At 38.7% G+C, this 19913-nt stretch overlaps 1 protein-coding gene across 2 annotated transcripts in view; it reads right to left on the reverse strand.

Annotated features, from left to right (window-relative positions):
• Nucleotides 1-15914: 15914 nt before the first annotated feature.
• The window catches only part of OTOL1 (otolin 1), a 30313-nt gene continuing 26314 nt past the window's right edge, over nucleotides 15915-19913 (reverse strand). For both annotated transcript variants that reach the window (XM_060202424.1, XM_060202423.1), the window contains exons 3-4: nucleotides 18022-18093; nucleotides 15915-16944 (exon numbers count right to left, since the gene is read on the reverse strand). In XM_060202424.1, coding sequence (XP_060058407.1) covers nucleotides 16058-16944; nucleotides 18022-18093 — 959 coding nt within the window. In that variant the 3' untranslated portion in view covers nucleotides 15915-16057. The remainder of the gene's footprint in view (nucleotides 16945-18021; nucleotides 18094-19913) is intronic.

Here is a 19913-nt window from a genome sequence, read left to right on the forward strand (position 1 = left end):
ATACCAGGGAGAACAGAAGCAACCAGTGGGACAGCTATATACAAATAATGTCAAAGGATATACATTATGGTGATGTTGGACATTATACAGCAAACCCTAACAAAGGGACTTTTCAAAGTTAACCCAATTACCAAATAATGTGATGATAACAATAACTATCCATTGTATTCTTGAACCCTAAGACAGCAGGAGCCTTACATTTCCACCATAGAGCCTATATTTCCCCCATCCTGGAACCTTAGGTGGGGCATACTATCCTGCATGCTTCTCTCAGTTCATACCAAATAATATTGCATCCACCGATCCCAACCTAATCAATGAAAAGAGTACCACCTCAGCATGCTTCACTTCAGACTGTGTCCAGAGACTTCAGGTGTGGAATGACAACCCTTCAGCTTCATTACTGGGGTGAGACCTTTCCTTTCATAGTATTCTCTAATTCCATTCCAGGTAGTTTACTTCCTACCAAAGTCCCAAAACCTAGATATAGACCAGGTCCCGTGAGATAAAGCATATTTTCACATGTATCCTTAAACTAGGGCAAAATATATACCTGAAAGCAAAAGTACATAATAGTCTTCAGTGAATACCTCCCCAACACATTATCTGCACTATTCCAGCCATTAGGTCCATGATTGGTCAACAATTTGTTTGGCTTTGTATGTTAACTCTTTTCAGCCACCAGGTTCCAGATGTTAGCATGATGCCAAACAGACTTCCTTGGACAGATGAACCTACCAATGTTTCCTGGATCTCTGCTTCCCCAGACCCCCAACCTACTAGGGAAAGAGAGAGGTAGGCTGGGAGTATGGATTGACCAGTCAACGTCCATGTTCAGTTGGGAAGCAATTACAGAAGCCAGACCTTCCACCTTCTGCATCCCACAATGACCTTGTATCCACACTCCCAGAGAGATAAAGAATAGGAAAGCTATCAGGGGAGGGGATGGGATAGAGAGATCTAGTGGTGGGAATTGTGTGGAGTTTTACCCCTCTTATCCTATGGTTTTGTTAATGTCTCCTTTTAAAAAAAAAAAAATACAAAGCCAAACAAATTACTGACCAATCATGGATGTAGATACCTAGTAGGCATAATTTAGTTATATTTCAAAAGGCCTGTGGCTATACTAGTTTTTCTTTTTCTTTTTTCCCCTGAACCTGAAATCTAATATCCAAGTAGATCCAAGTTATTGTTTGGGGAGATGATATCATGGCTGGAAAGAGGACCAGAAAGCTGGAACAGGGAAGAGAGTAGCTCCCTAATAAGGGAAAGGGGTAGAAATATTGTTGACTGTAAAATCCATCGATTTAATGTAATCTTCCAGATTCAAAGGAGGTCTCGAAACTTTACATCAGGCTCAACCTAATGCTGTTGACTGGCTACGGAAGAAGGGCAAACGCTAGAAGAAAAACGTAATCTGGGGCCTATAGTCAGCTTAGGAGCCTATGTAACCTCTGCATTCCTCTAGATCTGAGCTCACATTCTGTGGTCATGAGTAGGGACATTCCAAGCTGCCCTAATATCAGGACCCATCTTCCTCAGGTGTAGTATAGAGTATGTTGTCCAGCCTCCCTATGGAGGATGGAACATTTTCTACAATTGTTGTTCAAATTGAGGGAAAGCTCCTATAGGGCTCCCCAAAAAGGTCTATTGTTTTGTTCCTGATAAAAATGACCAGTAACAATGGAAAGAGGAATTTATTCAAGGTTTAGGCCCATCAAGTCTGTTTGGGAATCTCAGAACTCCCCGATTAGGGCCCCAGTATCAAGTTCACAATGAAATAGTGTCTACTTAGACTTAGATACCCTCCCCATCTACTTCCTATTACAGTTCTTTCACTCACTCCAAAGCTAACCTTATCAAAGCAAGGACTGAAAAAGCTGAATAAGGGCAAGATATTGGCATACTTTAAAGATGACTCTTTAGTCACTATCAGGCCATTCCATCAGTACTACATAGGGCATGTAGTACTTCTTAGAATATAGCTATTTTGCAGTATGTCTTCTAAGAGAAATTGTTATAAGTATTTTATAGATAAAAACAATAATCATACTTGTTGCTACCAGTTTTATAATATAATATTTTTCATGACAGTTTCATGGTCTTTGTGGTTTTTTAATTAATGAAAAATAGCTGTGCTAAAAAAGGGAGTGGGTATTAATAGACAAATTTAAAATAGTACATATTGCTAGTCTACGTCCCTAGGAGGATCATTGTTGATCTTCATAAATAGGTATAGGGACTAACTGTGCAGCTCAGGTGCCATGGGACAAATGACAATTTTTTAAAAAATTGTCCTATATGGCCATTATCTATAATTCCAGAATGTACTAGAACACCTATAGAAGCTTAACTGGAGCACTGTAGTAAAACATCAGTAAAACTTTTGGGGAGAGGATCCCAGACACTGGTAGGTACCATTTCTTTTTTTTTTTTTTTTTTTTTTCCCTAGTAGGATGGGTCTCTGGGGAAGCTGAGCTCCAGGACACATTGGTGGTGTCTTCAATCCAGGGAAGTCTGGCTGGCATCCTGATGACACCTGGAACCTGGTGACTGAAAAGAGAGTTAACATACAAAGCCAAACAAATTGTTGAGCAATCATGGACCCAAAGCTTGGAAAAGTGGAGAGGAAGTATTAGGGAGGTACTCACTGCAAACTCTAGTATACTTCTGCTTTCTTACTTTGGTGCCATACTCCAAACTCAGTCAATTTCTGCTTTGCGTTTCTACTTCTTCTTCCTTTTTTTGTTTTTTTTACATGCATAACATTCCCCAGATTCCCATTTAGCAATACAACCCCCACTATTTCATTCGTCATTTTTCATGGACCTGTATTCTCCCCACCCACCCACCCACCCCAGAGTCTTTTACTTTGGTGTAATACTCCAATTCCATTTTAGGTTCGACTTGTGTTTTCTTTTCTAATCTTGTTTTTCAACTACGGCCTGAGAGTGAGATCATCCCATATTCATCCTTCTGTTTCTGACTTATTTCACTCAACATGATTTTTTCAAGGTCCATCCAAGATCGGCTGAAAACGGTGAAGTCACCATTTTTTACAGCTGAGTAGTATTCCATTGTGTATATATACCACAACTTGCTCAGCCACTCATCTGTTGTTGGACACCTGGGTTGCTTCCAGGTTTTGGCTATTACAAATTGTGCTGCCAAGAACATATGTGTACACAGATCTTTTTGGATGGATGTGTTGGGTTCCTTAGGATATATCCCCAGGAGGGGAATTGCAGGGTCATAGGGTAGGTCCATTTCTAGCCTTCTGAGAGTTCTCCAGACTGTTCTCCACAGAGGTTGGACCAATTGACATTCCCACCAGCAGTGCAGGAGGGTTCCTTTGACCCCACACCCTCTCCAGCATTTGCTGCTGTTACCTTTTCTGATGTGTGACATTCTCACAGGAGTGAAGTGATATCTCATTGTTGTCTTGATTTGCATTTCTCTGACAATCAGAGACTTGGAGCATTTTTTCATGTGTTTCTTGGCCTTTTGGATCTCTTCTGTGGTGAATATTCTGTCCAATTCCTCCCCCCATTTTTGGATGGGGTTATTTGTTGTCTTGTTGTTGAGTCTGGTAAGCTCTTTATATATGTTGGTTATTAAACTCTTATCTGATGTATGGCATGTAAAGATCTTCTCCCATTCTGTGAGGGGTCTCTTGATTTGGGTAGTGGTTTCTTTTGCTGTGAAGAAGCTTTTTAATTTGATGTAGTCCCATAGGTTTATACTTGCCTTAGTCTTCCTTGTAATTGGATTCGTTTCATTGAAAATGTCTTTAAAATTTATGCGGAAAAAAGTTCTTCCAATATTTTCCTCTAAGTATCTGATAGTTTCTGGTCTAACATCCAAGTCCTTGATCCACTTGGAATTTACTTTTGTATTTGGTGAAATACAGTGATTCAGCTTCATTCTTCTGCATGTTTCAACCCATTGTTTCCAACACCATTTGTTGAAGAGACTCTGCTTTCCCCATGTAATAGTCTGGGCCCCTTTGTCAAAGATTAGATGTCCATAGGTGTGGGGCCTCATTTCTGGGCTCTCAATTCTATTCCACTGGTCAGTGTGTCTGTTCATGTTCCAGTACCAAACAGTTTTGATGACAATGGCCCTATAGTATAGTTTGAGATCTGGCAGTGTGATGCCTCCGGTTCTGTTCTTTTTTCTCAAGATTGTTTTGGCAATTCTAGGTCTTTTCTGGTTCCAGATAAACATTTGTAGCATTTGTTCTATTCTCCTAAAAAATGTGCTTGGGATCTTGATGGGGATAGCATTAAATTTGTAGATGGCTCTGGGTAATATATTCATTTTGATGATGTTAATTCTTCCAACCCATGAGCATGGAATATCTTTCCACTTCTTTGTGTCTTTTTCAATTTCTTTGAGTAGTGACTCATAATTTTCAGTATACAAGTCTTTCACTTCTTTGGTTAGGTTTATTCCTAGATATTTTATTGTTTTTGTTGCTATAGAAAAAGGAACTGATTTCTGGATTTCAATTTCTTCTAACTTAGTGTTTGCATACAGGAATGCCACTGACTTTTGAATGTTAATTTTATAGCCTGACACATTACTGTATTGCCTGATGATTTCCAAAAGCTTCTTGCTAGATTCCTTAGGTTTTTCCATGTATACTATCATGTCATCTGCAAATAAGGAGAGTTTGACTTCTTCTCTTCCAATCTGTATGCCTTTAATTCCTTGCTCCTGCCTGATTGCTATGGCAAGAACTTCCAACACTATGTTGAATAGTAATGGTGATAGTGGGCAGCCCTGTCTAGTACCTGATCTGAGGGGAAATGCTTCCAGTTTTTCACCATTGAGTATGATGTTGGCTGTAGGTTTGCTATATATAGACTCCACTATCTTCAGGAATTTTCCATCTATTCCTATTTTTTGTAGTGTTTTGATCATAAAGGGATGTTGTATTTTGTCAAAGGCTTTCTCTGCATCTATTGATATGACCATGTGGTTTTTGGTCTTGCTTTTGTTGATGTGGTGGATCACATTGATTGATTTACGTATATTAAACCAACCTTGCATGCCTGGGATAAACCCCACTTGGTCATGATGAACAATTTTTTTGATATACTGCTGTATCCGGTTGGCTAGAATTTTGTTCAATATTTTCGCATCTATGTTCATTAGAGATATTGGTCTGTAGTTTTCTTTTTTGGTTGTGTCCCTGTCTGCTTTTGGTATCAGGGTGATGTTGGCTTCATAGAAGCTGGCAGGGAGTATTCCAGTGTCTTCAATCTTCTGGAAGACTTTTAAAAGTAGAGGTATTAGTTCTTCTTTGAAGGTTTTGTAGAATTCATTTGTAAAACCATCTGGTCCAGGACTTTTATTTTTGGGAAGATTTTTGATAACTGTTTCAATTTCATTAGCTGTGATGGGCCTGTTCATGTTATCCACTTCCTCTTTACTTAGTTTTGGAAGTTGGTAGGTATCTAGGAAATCATTCATTTCTTGCAGGTTCTCTAGCTTGGTGGCATATAGTTGTTCATAGAAGCCTCGCATGATATGTTGAATTTCTGCAGTGTCTGTTGTGATTTCTCCTCTTTTATTTACTATCCGATTTATTTGGGTCTTCTCCTTTTTTTGTTTTGTGAGTCTGGCTAAAGGTTTGTCGATTTTGTTTACTCTTTCGAAGAACCAACATTTACTTTCATTGATCTTTTGTATGGTTTTCCTATTCTCAATGTTATTTATTTCTGCCCTAACTTTAGTAATTTCTGTCCTTCTGGTTGCTTTAGGATTCCTTTGTTGTTCTTCTTCTAGGTCTTTAAGATGTGCAATCAGGCTGTTTATTTGTGCCTTTTCTTGTTTCCTAATGTGTGCTTGTATAGCTATGAACTTCCCTCTTAGGACTGCTTTAGCTGTGTCCCAAATATTTTGATAGCTTGTGTCTTCATTTTCATTGAACTCTCGAAACATTTTGATTTCTTCCTTGATTTCCTCTTTGACCCAGAAGTTGTTAAGAAGTGTACTGTTGAGCTTCCACATTTTCGCACTGTTTCTAATCTTTTGTTGATTGTTAAGTGTTAGTTTAATTCCACTGTGGTCTGAGAAGATGCTTGGGATGATTTCAGTGCTCTTGAATAGGCTGATGCTGTCTTTGTGGCCTAACATATGGTCTATCCTTGAGAATGATCCATGTGGATTTGAGTAAAATGTGTATTCCAGTTTCTTGGGATGAATGACTCTGAAAATGTCCAATAGTTCTAGTTTATCTATCTCTTCATTTAGCTCCCTTATGTCTTTATTGATTTTCTGCCTGGATGATCTGTCAAGTTGAGATAGAGGGGTGTTGAAGTCCCCTACTATGATTGTGTTACTGTTGATATATTGCTGTAGCTCTTTCAGTAGAAGTTTGATGTATTTAGATGGCTTCTCATTGGGTGCATAGATATTAATAATTGTTAAGTCCTCTTGATTGACTGATCCTCTGAGCAGTAAGTAGTGTCCATTCCTATCTTTTTTAATCTTATCTATTTTAAAGTCTATAATGTCAGATATGAGAATAGCTGTTCCTGCCCTTTTTTGTGGGCCATTGGCTTGAATGATAGTTTTCCATCCTTTCACTTTAAGTCTGTGTTTGTCTTGTTGCGTTAGGTGAGTTTCCTGTAGACAACATATTGTTGGGTTGTGTTTTCTGATCCATCTTCCTACTCTGTGTCTTTTAATAGGTGAATTCAGTCCATTGACATTTATTGATATCAAAGATTGAAGATATTTTAACGCCATTCTTGTAGAGTTTTAGAGTGTTTTGATATATGTTCTATTTGTGGTGGTCTGGTTGTTTATAGGAGACCTTTCAGAAATTCTTTCAAGGCAGGCTTGGTGATGGTTGCTTCCTTCAACTGTTGCTTGTCTGAGAAGGTTTTGATGCTTCCATCTAGTCTGAATGACAATCTAGCAGGATATAGTATTCTTGGCTGAAAGCCTTTCTCATTGAGCACTCGATAGATATCTTGCCATTCTCTTCTGGCCTGTAGTGTTTGTATGGAGAAGTCTGCTGCTAATCTTATGGGTTTTCCTTTGTAGGTGACTCTTTGTTTTTCTCTTGCAGCCTTGAGGATCCTTTCTTTATCCTTATTCCTTTCCAATCTAAGTATGACATGTCTTGGTGTCTTTAGGTCTGGGTTAATTCTGTTTGGGACCCTCTGGGCTTCTTGAATCTTTATGTCTTTGGTGTTGTCTAGACTAGAGAAATTTTCAGCTATTATGGCCTGGAGAATGCTTTCTTCCTCCCCTTCTCTTTCTTCCTCTGGTAAGCCAATAATGCGTATATTGTTTCTTTTGAAGTCATCCCATAGGACTCTGTTGTTGTTTTCAGCATCTCTTAATCTCTTTTTGAGATCTCTTACTTCTTTTTTAGTTGTCTCTAATTCATCCTCAATCTTGCTAATTCTGTCTTCAGCCTCATTGATTCTATTCTCTCTGCCCTCTACTGCTTTCTGGAGTTCATCTATTTTGTTGCCCTGCTCTGATACTGTTTTAGCTTGTTCAGTTAGTTGCCTTCTTAGCTCAGCGATTTCAGCTTTCAGCTCTCTAATAACCATGAGATTATTAGAATTTTCTTCCATATTCTCATTTGTTGTTCCTGCATTTCTGATTACAATTTTTTCAAATTCTTTACTCACTCCTGTTATTATTTCCTTAGCTAATGTTTGGATGTTGAACTCGTTGTTTTGTGCTTCACCCTCTGGAGGACTTTTAGCTGGACTCTTGTCCTGGTTCGAGTCTCCAATATTTTTTCTTGTTGTTTTAACCATTTTATATAAGTTAACAGTTTTTTCAATCCCTGAGTTGGAGTTCAGTGGTGTAAAAGCCTTTTTTTTTCCCCCCTGTATGCTATGGGAGCCTGAGGGCTTTTAAACTATCAATAGGCTTCTTGGCTTAATCTCTGACTCCTGACCAAGAGATAAAGCAGGGTGTGGCAGAGATACTCCAGTGGTTATGCAAAGAGACTTTCACAGCCCCTCAGCTATGCCACCGAGAGGCATAGGTCTTCTCCTGAGTTTCCCGGTCAGATCTCTGTACCCTGGTGTCCCTCCCTGTTTCTGCTCCAGACTCTGAGGGCAGTAGCAATGGAGACTCAGAGTTGTACTTGGTGAGTCTCTGGGGAGCCTCCTCCTCCCTTCAGCTGTCCCCTTGTTGTGGAGCAGACTGGAGGTGGTGTCTCCACTGACAAACTGTCGAACTAAGCAGCCACTTAATCTCTCCTTAGGCCCCTCTCTCCTCTCTGTCACCAGCCACGCGTGTTTGTACTCACGGGTGATTTACTGGGTTCCTGTGGTCATTCTAGTCCTGTCCTGTTTTGGTCCGGGTGGTCTCCTCTGGTATTCCTAGTTGATCCGGGAGAGGAGAGGAGAGGAGAGAAAGCGATCTGCTGCTCGTAGCTCCGCCTCCGGAAGTCCTTTCGGTACCATTTCTATTTTATCCCTTTCAGTTAAAAAGCATAGGCATGTATAATAGCTTTCCACAATCAATAATGCCTTCAAGAATCAGGTTGAGGGAATACATCTAGGATAAATTTGAATAAATGCATAAATACATAATCCACTATTCAAATAAATCACATCCCCATAGAGAAACTGGAAGCTTTAAGATAGGAACATAGTGAGGTGACCTGTTACAGTCCATCCCTGTAGTGAATAACTGTCCTTCAGAGCTGTCCACTGTCTTGCTTTGTGGGCTGCAGGGCCTCACCTTTTGTTTCCTGGCAGAGAGTTGTCTCCTGCATAAGTTCTTGATGGACAGTGGATTCCTAGTGAAAGCCTCTATTACAGAATGGGCATTTGGTTATTATGGGAGGTGTTGAATATTTGCCATGTCCAGATACCTTATAATTAAATCATTTGAGGTCCAAGTTGCAAATTTTTTGTAAATGGCCATTATTATTACATTTAAAACAAACTTTGTCTGTCACAAATGTGGCTTGATTTAACACAGCTATAACATGTACTTTATTTTTCTGAGTCCCTACCTCACTACATGCTTTTATCATCTAAGCAATATTTAAATCTTGATCTTTAAGTGGCCCAAGAATTCCTTTACAATCTTGGTTTGAATTATCATAGGCTAATTGCTTAATTAGAATTGTGGCTTGCCTCTTTTCTTTCTACTGCTTCTTTTAATCTGTCCACAAAGTCCATGTAAAATTTTGTGTATTCTTGAAAAACAGCTGAAATACTCCATATGAGTGCTAGAACCTGCTATTTCATCCCATACTCTGTCTTTTATGCAGCAAGATACATTTACTTTTTTCCAATGTTCATTTGTCCACTGGGAAAGGCAAAAGCACCCTCATCCACTAACTGACTTGGTGAAATAGCTCTAGGAACCTGATCTGGCAAAGTTTTATATTTCATCTCAGACCCTTTCTCTGTGGGGAGCATGGAAAAACAATGAAATTCAGACAAACCATTTTGCTTAAGCCCTTCTTAAAATAATTCTGAAAAGAACTTTTCTGTCTTTATCACTGGTGACATGCAGGTCTGGTTCCGTAGTTGTGGGTAAAGCCAAGGGAGAATGCAAAGGAGCAGACGTTAGAAAGGGGTTCAGTCACATTGGCTAAGTAGGATAAGGTGGCTGTGGAAAGAAGTCTGATGTCACAGGAAGAGGTGGAAAAGTGGAGGAAGGAGAGGAGTAGTGGCTAGAGAAAGGATTTCCATTAATTAAAAATGGAATAGCAGAAGAAGGATGGGAGGAAGGATAGCAATATGGTTCCAGGCCATGTTCACCTCACTCTTTGCGAAACCCATAAATAGCTAGGAAGAACAAGTTTGCAAGACAAACACAGGCAAATTGGTAGACTTTGATGCAGTGAAAAAATGGGAGAATGTTTGAGTTTCAAGCACACCAGATGTGTCTGTAAGGAGGAATATAATGAAGAGTAAGGAAAAGTGAATTTGGAAACAGGAGAAGGATTGCAAGAGTTTTTTTAAAGAAACCTGCAGTTGCTTCAAAACAAATAGGCAGAGGTTACATATCTGAATCTGTTTTTGCTGTGAACAATCTGATATTTCTATATAAACCATTGTCAATTTCTTTCCATATTTCAACCAATAAAACTCTGTGTTTGGGATGACTTCTGGAGACAACCTCAACTACATGTAACAATTTAGGTAATTCTTAGCTGGAACAACAGATTTTATATATCTTTAAATTCTCTTTCAATTGTCGGGGGTGAAAATTGTCTTCCTAAGAATGTAATATACCCATAGTAAGAATTTCAGAAAGGGTGAAAGTGGAAGAAAGCTTAAAACTAAGCATAGGTCATTTACCAGGAAATTAGCATAGGCCACTTGGTCATGGAGTCTAGAACTGTAGGTTTAAAGTCAAGTGGAAAAAAAATAGCAAAAAAGGTTGAGGTTTAAAAAATTCACCACAGAAGCTTCACAGGTGCAGTGCAGAACCAGATGGTCCTGGTACAGGTGTCATGTCAGAAAACAAATCAACACATGGTAAATTAAAGTTGAACCATGTTGACAAAAAGGGTGGGTAAATTTTGACATATTTGAAAACCATAGTGGGCACAAAGTGGGCCATACATAGTAAGTCAACATGTGGTAGAAATGCAGTAAAATAGCATAGGGTGAGAGGAAGTGGGTAAAAAATGCCCCATGTCAGGCAACATCTATAGTAGTTAAATAAATAAAAGGTATGGCTTGGTGTGAGTTTAAGACAAAGTGTAGGTTTATTACATCATGGTACAATAATTTTAGGTATACCAAGATAGGCAAAGTGGCAAATGTAAGACTAGACCAGATTAGATTAGAGATTTTTGGCAGGCTTATGCTTAAATCCAACAGCCTGCAATCAGTCATATGCTAATTAAATTTGTCAGTTGTATGCTAATGATGTTCATCAGCCTCAGCCATATGCTAATTATGTGCAAAATTCATGGTATATGACAACATAATAGAAACTGAAAAATATGTGAAAAATCATCATACAAAACAGTATTTTTGTTGTCTTCTTGCACTCTATAAGGCGAGTGCATGAGAGTTTCTAGAATGTAACTCTCTTTCCCAATTTTCTTCTGAGTCACATTTGGCAAAATTCCCCATTTATCCAATTAGACCAATAGACTTCAGATCAGATACATGATACTGACACCTGAAAAACAGGAAGTGGAAATTTTCCAACTTCTTAGAACTTCAATGGTGAGAGTCTCCTATAGCTTCTTCCTCTAAAAGAAAGAGAAGAAGAGGGCTGCGTGGTAGCACACTCAGTTAAGTACACATATTACCATATTACAGGTTCTTGCCCCCAGCCTCCGAGCTGCAAAGGGAACACTTTATGAGTGGTGAAACAGGTCAGTATGTTTTTATCTTTATCTCTATCTCTCTATCTTCTCTCAGTTTCTCTGTCTTATAAAATAAAATAGAAAAAAGGAAAAGAAATGAAAAGAAAGAAAAAATATTCCCATAGGGAGCAGTAGAGTACTGGCACCGAGATCAATCAATAACACTAGTGGCAATAAAACAAAAACAAAATACAAAAGGAAGTGTGATTTGAGCCATTTTATTTCAAGTCTGACTGATATCTCTATATATTCACTTTCTATGACTATAAGAAAATCATGAGAATAAATGTGAGAATTCATTAAGCAAGACAGTATCTTGTAGTCAAGTTGAACTCTCTATGCTGGGTATTCCATGAAAAGTTCCAAGATGTAACCCCATTTGACTTTGCTGAGGCATGGCTTGGCTTGGGTTTAAGACAATCAAAGGTATACCTTACATGATAGTATGGCAGTATGGAATGGTATATTTTAGGTACAGAAAAATAAAGCAATTATCTGCGACAGTAAGATTAGGCCAGGCCCATGTGATGAGTTAATTACCAAAGTTCAGCTTCACATGTGTACAATTTCCAAGTGGAGCAGCCATGGCAGGGTGAGCATCTAAGAAAGAAGGGAGTTGGGAGAGCTGAGTGTAGGAACAGAGTGCCTCTTCTACCTGGCACACAAAGCTTCATCCTGACATCAGTCCTAATTATGTCCAATTTATCAGGCATATGCTAATTATATCACAACAGTTCCCCACTTCTTAGTATAAATGTGGACAAAATGCTCAGAGTTTGTAGGAGTATAGGAAAATAAGTAACTCCTCTGTGTTTCTAGCATTCTCCTTGCAAGCCTTGACATCATCTTCAAAAAGCACAGTCACAATAACTGGATATCAGATAAGGCTCTGTTAGCCTGGAGACCTGTGATCCAGTATCTGTGTCTAACTCAGATATCGTTTAGCACTAATTGGAAGCTTAATCAGAGACTAACAAAGGTGGCCCAAAGTTCAGATGGTTCCAGGGTGGGTAATCACGGTGCATCGAAGTGTTGGAGTGCTGCAAGCTAGGCTTGTGTTCTTGTGAGGAGTTTTCAGATGAGAGAGGGTTAACTGCTCACCACAGGTCCAAACAGGTCCCCCTGTATGTGACTTTTTGTTTTTCTCTTGCAGCCTTTAGGATCCTTTCTTTATCCTTACTTCTTTTCAATGCGACTATGATGTGTCTTAGTGTCTTCAGGTCTGGGTTGATTCTGTTTGGGACTCTCTGGGCCTCTTGAATCTTAATGTCCTTTCTGTTGTTCAGGTCTGGGAAGTTTTCTTCTATAATTTCCTCTAGAATGCTTGCTTCCCCTGCCTCTCTTTCTTCCTCTGGCAGTCCAATTATACGAATGTTACTTCTTTTGAGATCACCCCATATGTCTCTGCTGTTGTTTTCAGTGTCTCTCAATCTCTTTTTGAGCTCTTTCACCTCTTTCTTAGTTTTCTCTAGCTCATCCTCTATCTGGCTAATTCCGTTTTCTGCTTCTGTTAGTCTGCTTTCCCTTCCCTCAGCTGCTTTCTTCAGTTCAGCTATTTTAGCTTTCAGTTCTCTAATTGCCTCAAGGTAATTCGTATTTTCCTTGAGGGTCTCATCTGTTGTTTCCCTACTACCACTCGCTCTTTCCTCCAAAATTGTTTTCATCTCTGTGATTAATAAGTTTATTATTGCTTGCATACTTTTCTGATCTATGGTTACTTCTGGCTGATTTGTAGTTTCTTCTGGGCTTTTGTAGTAGCAGTTTTATTTTCTTTTGATCTAACCATTTTTTTATTAATGTGTTTTTTATTTTTATGTTCTGTTGTTCCTCAATTGTTGTGTTTTGAGTACAAGCCACTCTGTACTAGCTACCTTTATGAGAAATGCAATCACCAACCTCAGGAATTACAATAGCAACTGAAGCAAGGATTGAAGCAGTTTAATCACTATCAGTTAGACAAACAATGTCTCCAGGCCAATAAAAAATGGCAACCAAATCCAAGTGAAGAAGAAAGAGAAAGGAAAAAAGAGATAGCAAGAGTAGACAGTTATGCAAATCTACTATCCACTGTATATTCTAGGGGTAGCTAGAGGAGAAAGGGAAGTAGAGCAGAGATACATGCAGAGAGACTCCACTATGAGTCAGATTTCTTCCCCAAAATAATTCACAAACGTGTATCAGTGAATTCAGAAAGCCGAAGGAGGAAGGAAGGATGACAAGAATGAGAAAAAGAAGAAAAGAGAGAAAAGAAAAAAGATAAGAAAAAGACAGTAATAAAAGAGCTGTGAAAGGAAAGAGATATTTATTTATTCATTTATTATTATTATTAGCTAGGTGGAGGGGGAATGGGGAGAGTGTGTAGGGGAGGTAAGAAGAGTGAAACAAGTTACTCTAGCAATGGATAAGCCATCCAGTACCCTAGCAATGGAAAATACACTAAGAGTTAATTCTGGTCAACCTGAAGGAGGGGCAGAAAGGAATATGTATTGATAATAAAATAGAACAGAGTAAAAAAATATGTCCTCTCTTCAGCTTGGATGCCTCCAGATTGCCTCAGGCACCCTGAGCAGAGGCAGCTGATTGTTGAGAAAATAAAGCAAGCAAGCAAACACCTCTGATTTCAGTTCTGAGTATATATTACTTCAATCTAAGCACTTAAGATTTCAAATTAGTAACCTGATTGCATTTTAACAGTGAGCTTAAATTGTTAATGCATCTTGGATAATGACTTTAAAAAATACATATTAAATCACCTTTGATCTTAGACCAAGGATACCAGAAGTAACTGGTTTTTGTCAGTGTATAAGATAGTTATTTGTAAATAGCATTAAATGGCATAAATCATGGTAAGGTCTTATATAGTACAGTAAATCCTCACTGTGGGCTTTTAAAAGTAAAGAAGTTCCCAGATAACTTAGTTATAATAGTAATTATTACCTTCTTAAACTCTAAGACATCAAGAAGCCTTCCTTGTTCTCTATAAACCCATATTTCTCCCAGTCCTGGAGCCTCTGAGGCTTTGCTCTTTTTCCTTCACACTTCTCTTGATCCATACCATTTAATATTGCATCTATTGATCTAGCCAAATCAGTGCAGTCAGTGTCACCTCGATATGTTCCACCTTGGACTGCGTTCAGATATGTCAGGCCTGTGATGTCAGCATTCCAGCTCCAATAGTCTGGTGAGACCTTTCTTAGCTCATAGGACTCTTTAGTTCCATTTTGGATGGTGCATTTCCTAACAAGTTAAAGAACTTAGATATAGACCAGGGCCTCTGAAATAGCGCACATATGCACATGTATCCATAAGCCGGGGAAAATACATACCTTCAAGTAAAAGTGCACAATATTCTAAGTGACTCACTCAGTGCAGAGAGCAAGTAAAAATACACCACAAAGTATTTAATCAAATAATTTCTACTTAGACCTAGATATCCTCCTCACCTACTTCTTACTTCACTTCCCTCAGTCACTCTAACTCTAACCCTGTCAGATAAAGGAAGGAATACCAAAGCTGGATAAGGGCAAGAGACAAGCATACTTTAATGATGACTTTTTTGGGTTCCCAGTCAGGGAATCCTTGGATTCCCACATAGATATGATGGGCCTAGACCTCTAATAGATTCTTCTCTCCACAATCACTGGTCATCTCCATCAGAAATAGCATCAGGGACCTGCTTGTGGGCCTCTATTGGACATACATCCTTCAATGTAGAACAACAGTGGTAGAGATCACCCCACTCATTGAAGGGAGGATGTGTCAACATACTCTGCCATTCAAGGAAGACTGATCCTGAAACAAGTGCAGCCTAGAATCTTCCTATCCATGAGCATGGAATGTGAACTCAGACTGAGGGATCCAGGGTATACACAGCTCCTGTGCTAAATATGAATAGACATGGACCCTAGGTCAGATTTATGGGGCTTACAGTTAATGGTATTTACGTACTTTCCAATACTTGGGAGCCTCTCTCTGCCCTGATCCAGCTTTCTAGTCTTGTCATCAACTCTGACATCATCTCCCCAGACTACTTTTAGCCCACCTGGATGTTAACTGTGGGGTTTAGGCAAAAAATAGTAAAGTCATGGGCCCCTTGGGTATACATAAAGTAAACTTCCTAGCTTCTTTAAACATGGAGACTCCAAATTTCATCTGCTATATTCTTGCTTTTAGGTTCCTGATTATTAAACAAATTGTTCTGCTTTATATCTTAATGCTTTTCAGCCACCAAATTGCAGATGGTATCATGATGCCAACCAGACATCCCTGGGCAGACAACCTCACCAATCTGTCCTGGAACTCCACCTCCCCTGATCCCTACCCCACTAAAATAAAAACTATAACAGGCTGGGAGTATGGATTAACCACTGAAATTTGCCCCCTGCAGGTAGATATGGGAATTTTAACTAAGGTCCTCGTGCATGGTGTTCTCTACTTGGTCACCTCTGCTTGGTCCTTGTTTTATTTTATTTTAAGGGATCTTTCAAAAGTATTGGAAAAGTTTGAGAAATACCTTTCCATCATGACACATCATCTTCACATTCACACAGAAAATAATGCATGTATAAGAGATACACGAGAGAAGTAGTAAGAGTACTTTTATTAATTGAAAATATCACCCAAAATTTGTGTACAAGTATCATTTTTAAATCATTACCCTATGCTACATGGCTTATTCCACTGTATGCAAATTACTACAGTGTTCATGACACAAGTTTATGGTGAAATTCAAGGTATTTCCTCTGGATACAAAAGGAATCCTGTAAAAATACTATCATCCTCAGTGCTGACGTACACCCCATTCCAATCTTTTGAAACTTCCAGCCAGACTTGGTCCCCTGCACTTAATTTCAGTACAGTTAGGAGAGAGGCCCTGTCTATTTCATGGCCATAGAGGGGTTTTCTGGACTTAAACTGTTTTTTATTCCAGGCCACCAGACTGACCGTAGCAGGTCTGCTCCTCACAGTGACATGGTAGGAGAAAACATATGCACCAGGAATACTACAGTTAAATTTCCCAGTCAATGGGTTGTAATTCCCTTGGTCGTTGTAGAAAACCCTGTCAAATTTGATAGGGACATTGGGAGGAGATAAAGGCTTTGATAAAGCAGCACTGAAAGCAGATTGCATAACCCTGGCAACTTCTCCCTTGGAGCCTTTGAGACCTCGAGATCCCTTCTTCCCTATAGATCCTCGGACCCCTTTGCTTCCAAGCTCACCCTTTGGCCCCATGGGTCCCATAGGACCAGGAAGCCCATACTCTCCCTTTTCTCCTTTAACTCCAGAATCACCTTGGGCCCCAGGAAGACCAGGTGGGCCACTTTTTCCTTCCATACCAAAGTCTCCTTTACTGCCTTTTTCTCCTTTCACCCCCTCTTCACCTTTTTCTCCTTTCCCACCCTTCTCCCCAGAATTTCCACAGTAGCCCTTCACTCCAGCCTCTCCTTTCTCTCCTCTGGCCCCAGGTTTTCCAATCAATCCTGGTAAACCTGTAGCTCCTTGGTCTCCTTTCTCTCCTTTGGTGCCATTTGCACATGTGTCCCCCTTTAAGCCTTTTTGTCCTTTCACTTCTGATACTCCAATGTTTCCTTTATCGCCCTTTGGACCAATTCCACCTAAAATGTAGAAGTAAAAATAATGTTTCAGTATCCTATAATATATGAATGTAGCTTACAAAGTAAAAATAAAACGTATTGCCTGGGACCCAGAAACCTGCTTCTTATCTTGATAATGAATAATCACTCTGCCAAGGAGGCCCTTCTATTGAGTCATTGATACTGTGCTCTTTTGATGAGAGAGTTAATACTACTAGGAACACATGGTTTATACCTGGATTTTATGTATCAAATTATATTTTTTAAACTTATAAACTAATAGCATTAGACTATAGGTGCATGCTCTATATCTTTAAACTCTACATTTTGATCCAGTAAGTATTCTAAATATCTATAATGTTCATCTAAACCCCAAATCTTACAGGAGAAGAAACTGAAGCTCTAAAAGATTGAGGAGCCATTTTTCTCCAGGGCAGCTGAACCTTTTACTATCTAGTAGCTCCTACATGAGTATTACATGCTAACAGACAAATACTCTGAATTATTAGAATAACCCTGTCAGATAAAGTAAGGACTACAAAACAGTTTGAGGGTATGCATCTACCAGTCAATGCCCATGTACAGCAGAGAAGCAATTACAGAAGCCAGATCTTGCACCTTCTGCTCCCCATAAATATCCATATTCCCAAAGGGATTAAGAATAGGGAAACTTCCAGTGGAGTAGAGGGGATACAGAACTCTGGTGCTGGGAATTGTATGGAATTGTAGCCCTCCTATTGTCTTGTTAATCATTATTGAATCACTAATAAAATAAATTTAAAAAGAAACAATAAAAAATTTATTTATTTATTCCCTGACAGTACATATTTTATATCCATGCTTTCATCTTGTGCACTTTTAGTCACCCTCAATGAGCTGTGGCTAGAAAATATTAGGTGCAATAGAATATTTTGAGAGAGAATATATAATCATATGGCTTTTATAGCATAAAAATATTAATTTTGTTCTATTTTATTAGCTATTGTTCTTAATCTCCTATGGTGACTAACATAACTCAGTATTATCTGTAATGTTGAGTGGCTACTGAAGTCTCAGAATCTATACACTTGAATAAATATGGACAGTTTTATACTCTACCTGTATCTCTAGGCTTTCCTGGGTGTCCTAGAACTCCACTTGTTCCTTGGTCTCCACGTTCACCTTTACGTCCTAAAATGATATCAAGATAACTTTCTAATGTAATAGCTATAATTTAATTTGTGTACATGTCACAATATTGTCACATTGCAGAGTCCTTTTTAGTAAAATGTGAAATTATTCAATATATGGAAAAACAATTTGAACATCATTATAAGTGTATTATTCTAATTGATGTTTAACAACTTAATGAATATTAGATGGTAGTGCCAATCTCATCAGATTTAATAGAACCTTTTCTTTGCTGTTTCCACAGCTTATCAAATCTCACAAAAACTCATCACATTTTAAATATTTTTAAATTTTTATTTTATTTGCTTTGCAGGTAATCTTGATTTATAAGATTACATAAATTTTAGAAGTATAACCCCATACCTCTTCAAGATATATTATACCATGTACAAATGTTCCTTCACCAAAGGAACTGGTCTGCACAACCCCTACCCTTCATACCCTTCAGTATCCTAGGGTCTGTTTGGACTGCTCCTCAGTCTGTACTCTGAGTCTAACAGTTTTTTTATTTGATTTTATCCCTTCCCTTTTTTACTATATAGCCATTTTTCTCTTTTTTATTAGTGATTAAATGTTGATTTACAAAATTACATGTCAATAGGTATGTAATTCCACACTTTTCCCACCACCAAGAGTTCTTAATCCCTGATCCCTCCACTGCAGTTGAGCACAGTTCTCCTGTTTGTAGACATTGATGAACCATCACCTCTACAGCCACCTGTCTACATTTGTGCATAGTTGACCCCTTTTTCTTCTGGGTAGAGTCCTCTCTTACCCCCCAAACCACACATAACTCTATTTAATATTTACATTTAATATTTTTCCCTTTTTCCTCCTCTCTCTCTGGGACCTGATGGAACTGCAGTTCAGAGCCCTCTTATTCTCTTCCTCCTATCATTTCTCTCTCACTGAGAGTGTGGATCAAAATAGGTTTTTGGGATGCAGCAGGGAGGAGGTAGAAAACTTGAAGTGCTAAATTTATTTGCCCTGTGATATATCACATTAATAGTGATTTATTAGAATATAAATCAATTGTTTTTCTATACATTGAATCATTTCACATCTTATTTAGCACCAGAGCCTGTGTAACCTCTAAGTCCCTCTTGGTCTAAGCTCACAGCTCATGGTCATAGATGGGAATCTTGCAGGTTGCACTCATTTCAGGACCACTCTTCCATGAGTGTCAAGGAAGGATTCTCCAGCCTTTTTTTTTAGAGATTGTGATTGTTCCAACCATCACTGCTTTATGGTCAGGGCAAGGTCCTAGTAGGGCCCACAAGATGGCTGATGATGCTCTTGATGGAAGTGACCAGTGGTAGTGCAGAGAGGGGTCCATTAGAGATCCATCACATTTGTGTGGTAATTTACTAATCAGACAGTGAATGACTTATATACTGAAAATTATGAGTCACTACTCAAGGAAATAGAAAACGATACAAAGAAATGGAAACACATACCATGATCATGGACTGGAAGAATTAATATCATCAAGAGGACTATTCTACCCAGAGTCATATAACAATCAAGGTCAATAACAATAACAATCAAGGTCCCATAAATATTTTCTTTAAGAAAACAGAACAAAAGTTACGATCCTTTATCTGAGACCAGAAAACACCTAGAATTATCAAAACAATCTTGAAAAAAAGAAACAGAAATGGAGGCATCACACTTGCAGCTCTCAAACTATAATATAAACCCACCTTAATCAAAACTTCTTGGTACTGGCATAAAAGTAGATATAAATATCATTGGAACAGAATTGAAAGTCCATAAATAAACCCCCACACCTATGGACATCCAATTTTTTATAAGAGGCC

Source organism: Erinaceus europaeus, chromosome 12, assembly GCF_950295315.1.
Source record: "Erinaceus europaeus chromosome 12, mEriEur2.1, whole genome shotgun sequence".
Taxonomy (NCBI): Eukaryota; Metazoa; Chordata; class Mammalia; order Eulipotyphla; family Erinaceidae; genus Erinaceus; species Erinaceus europaeus.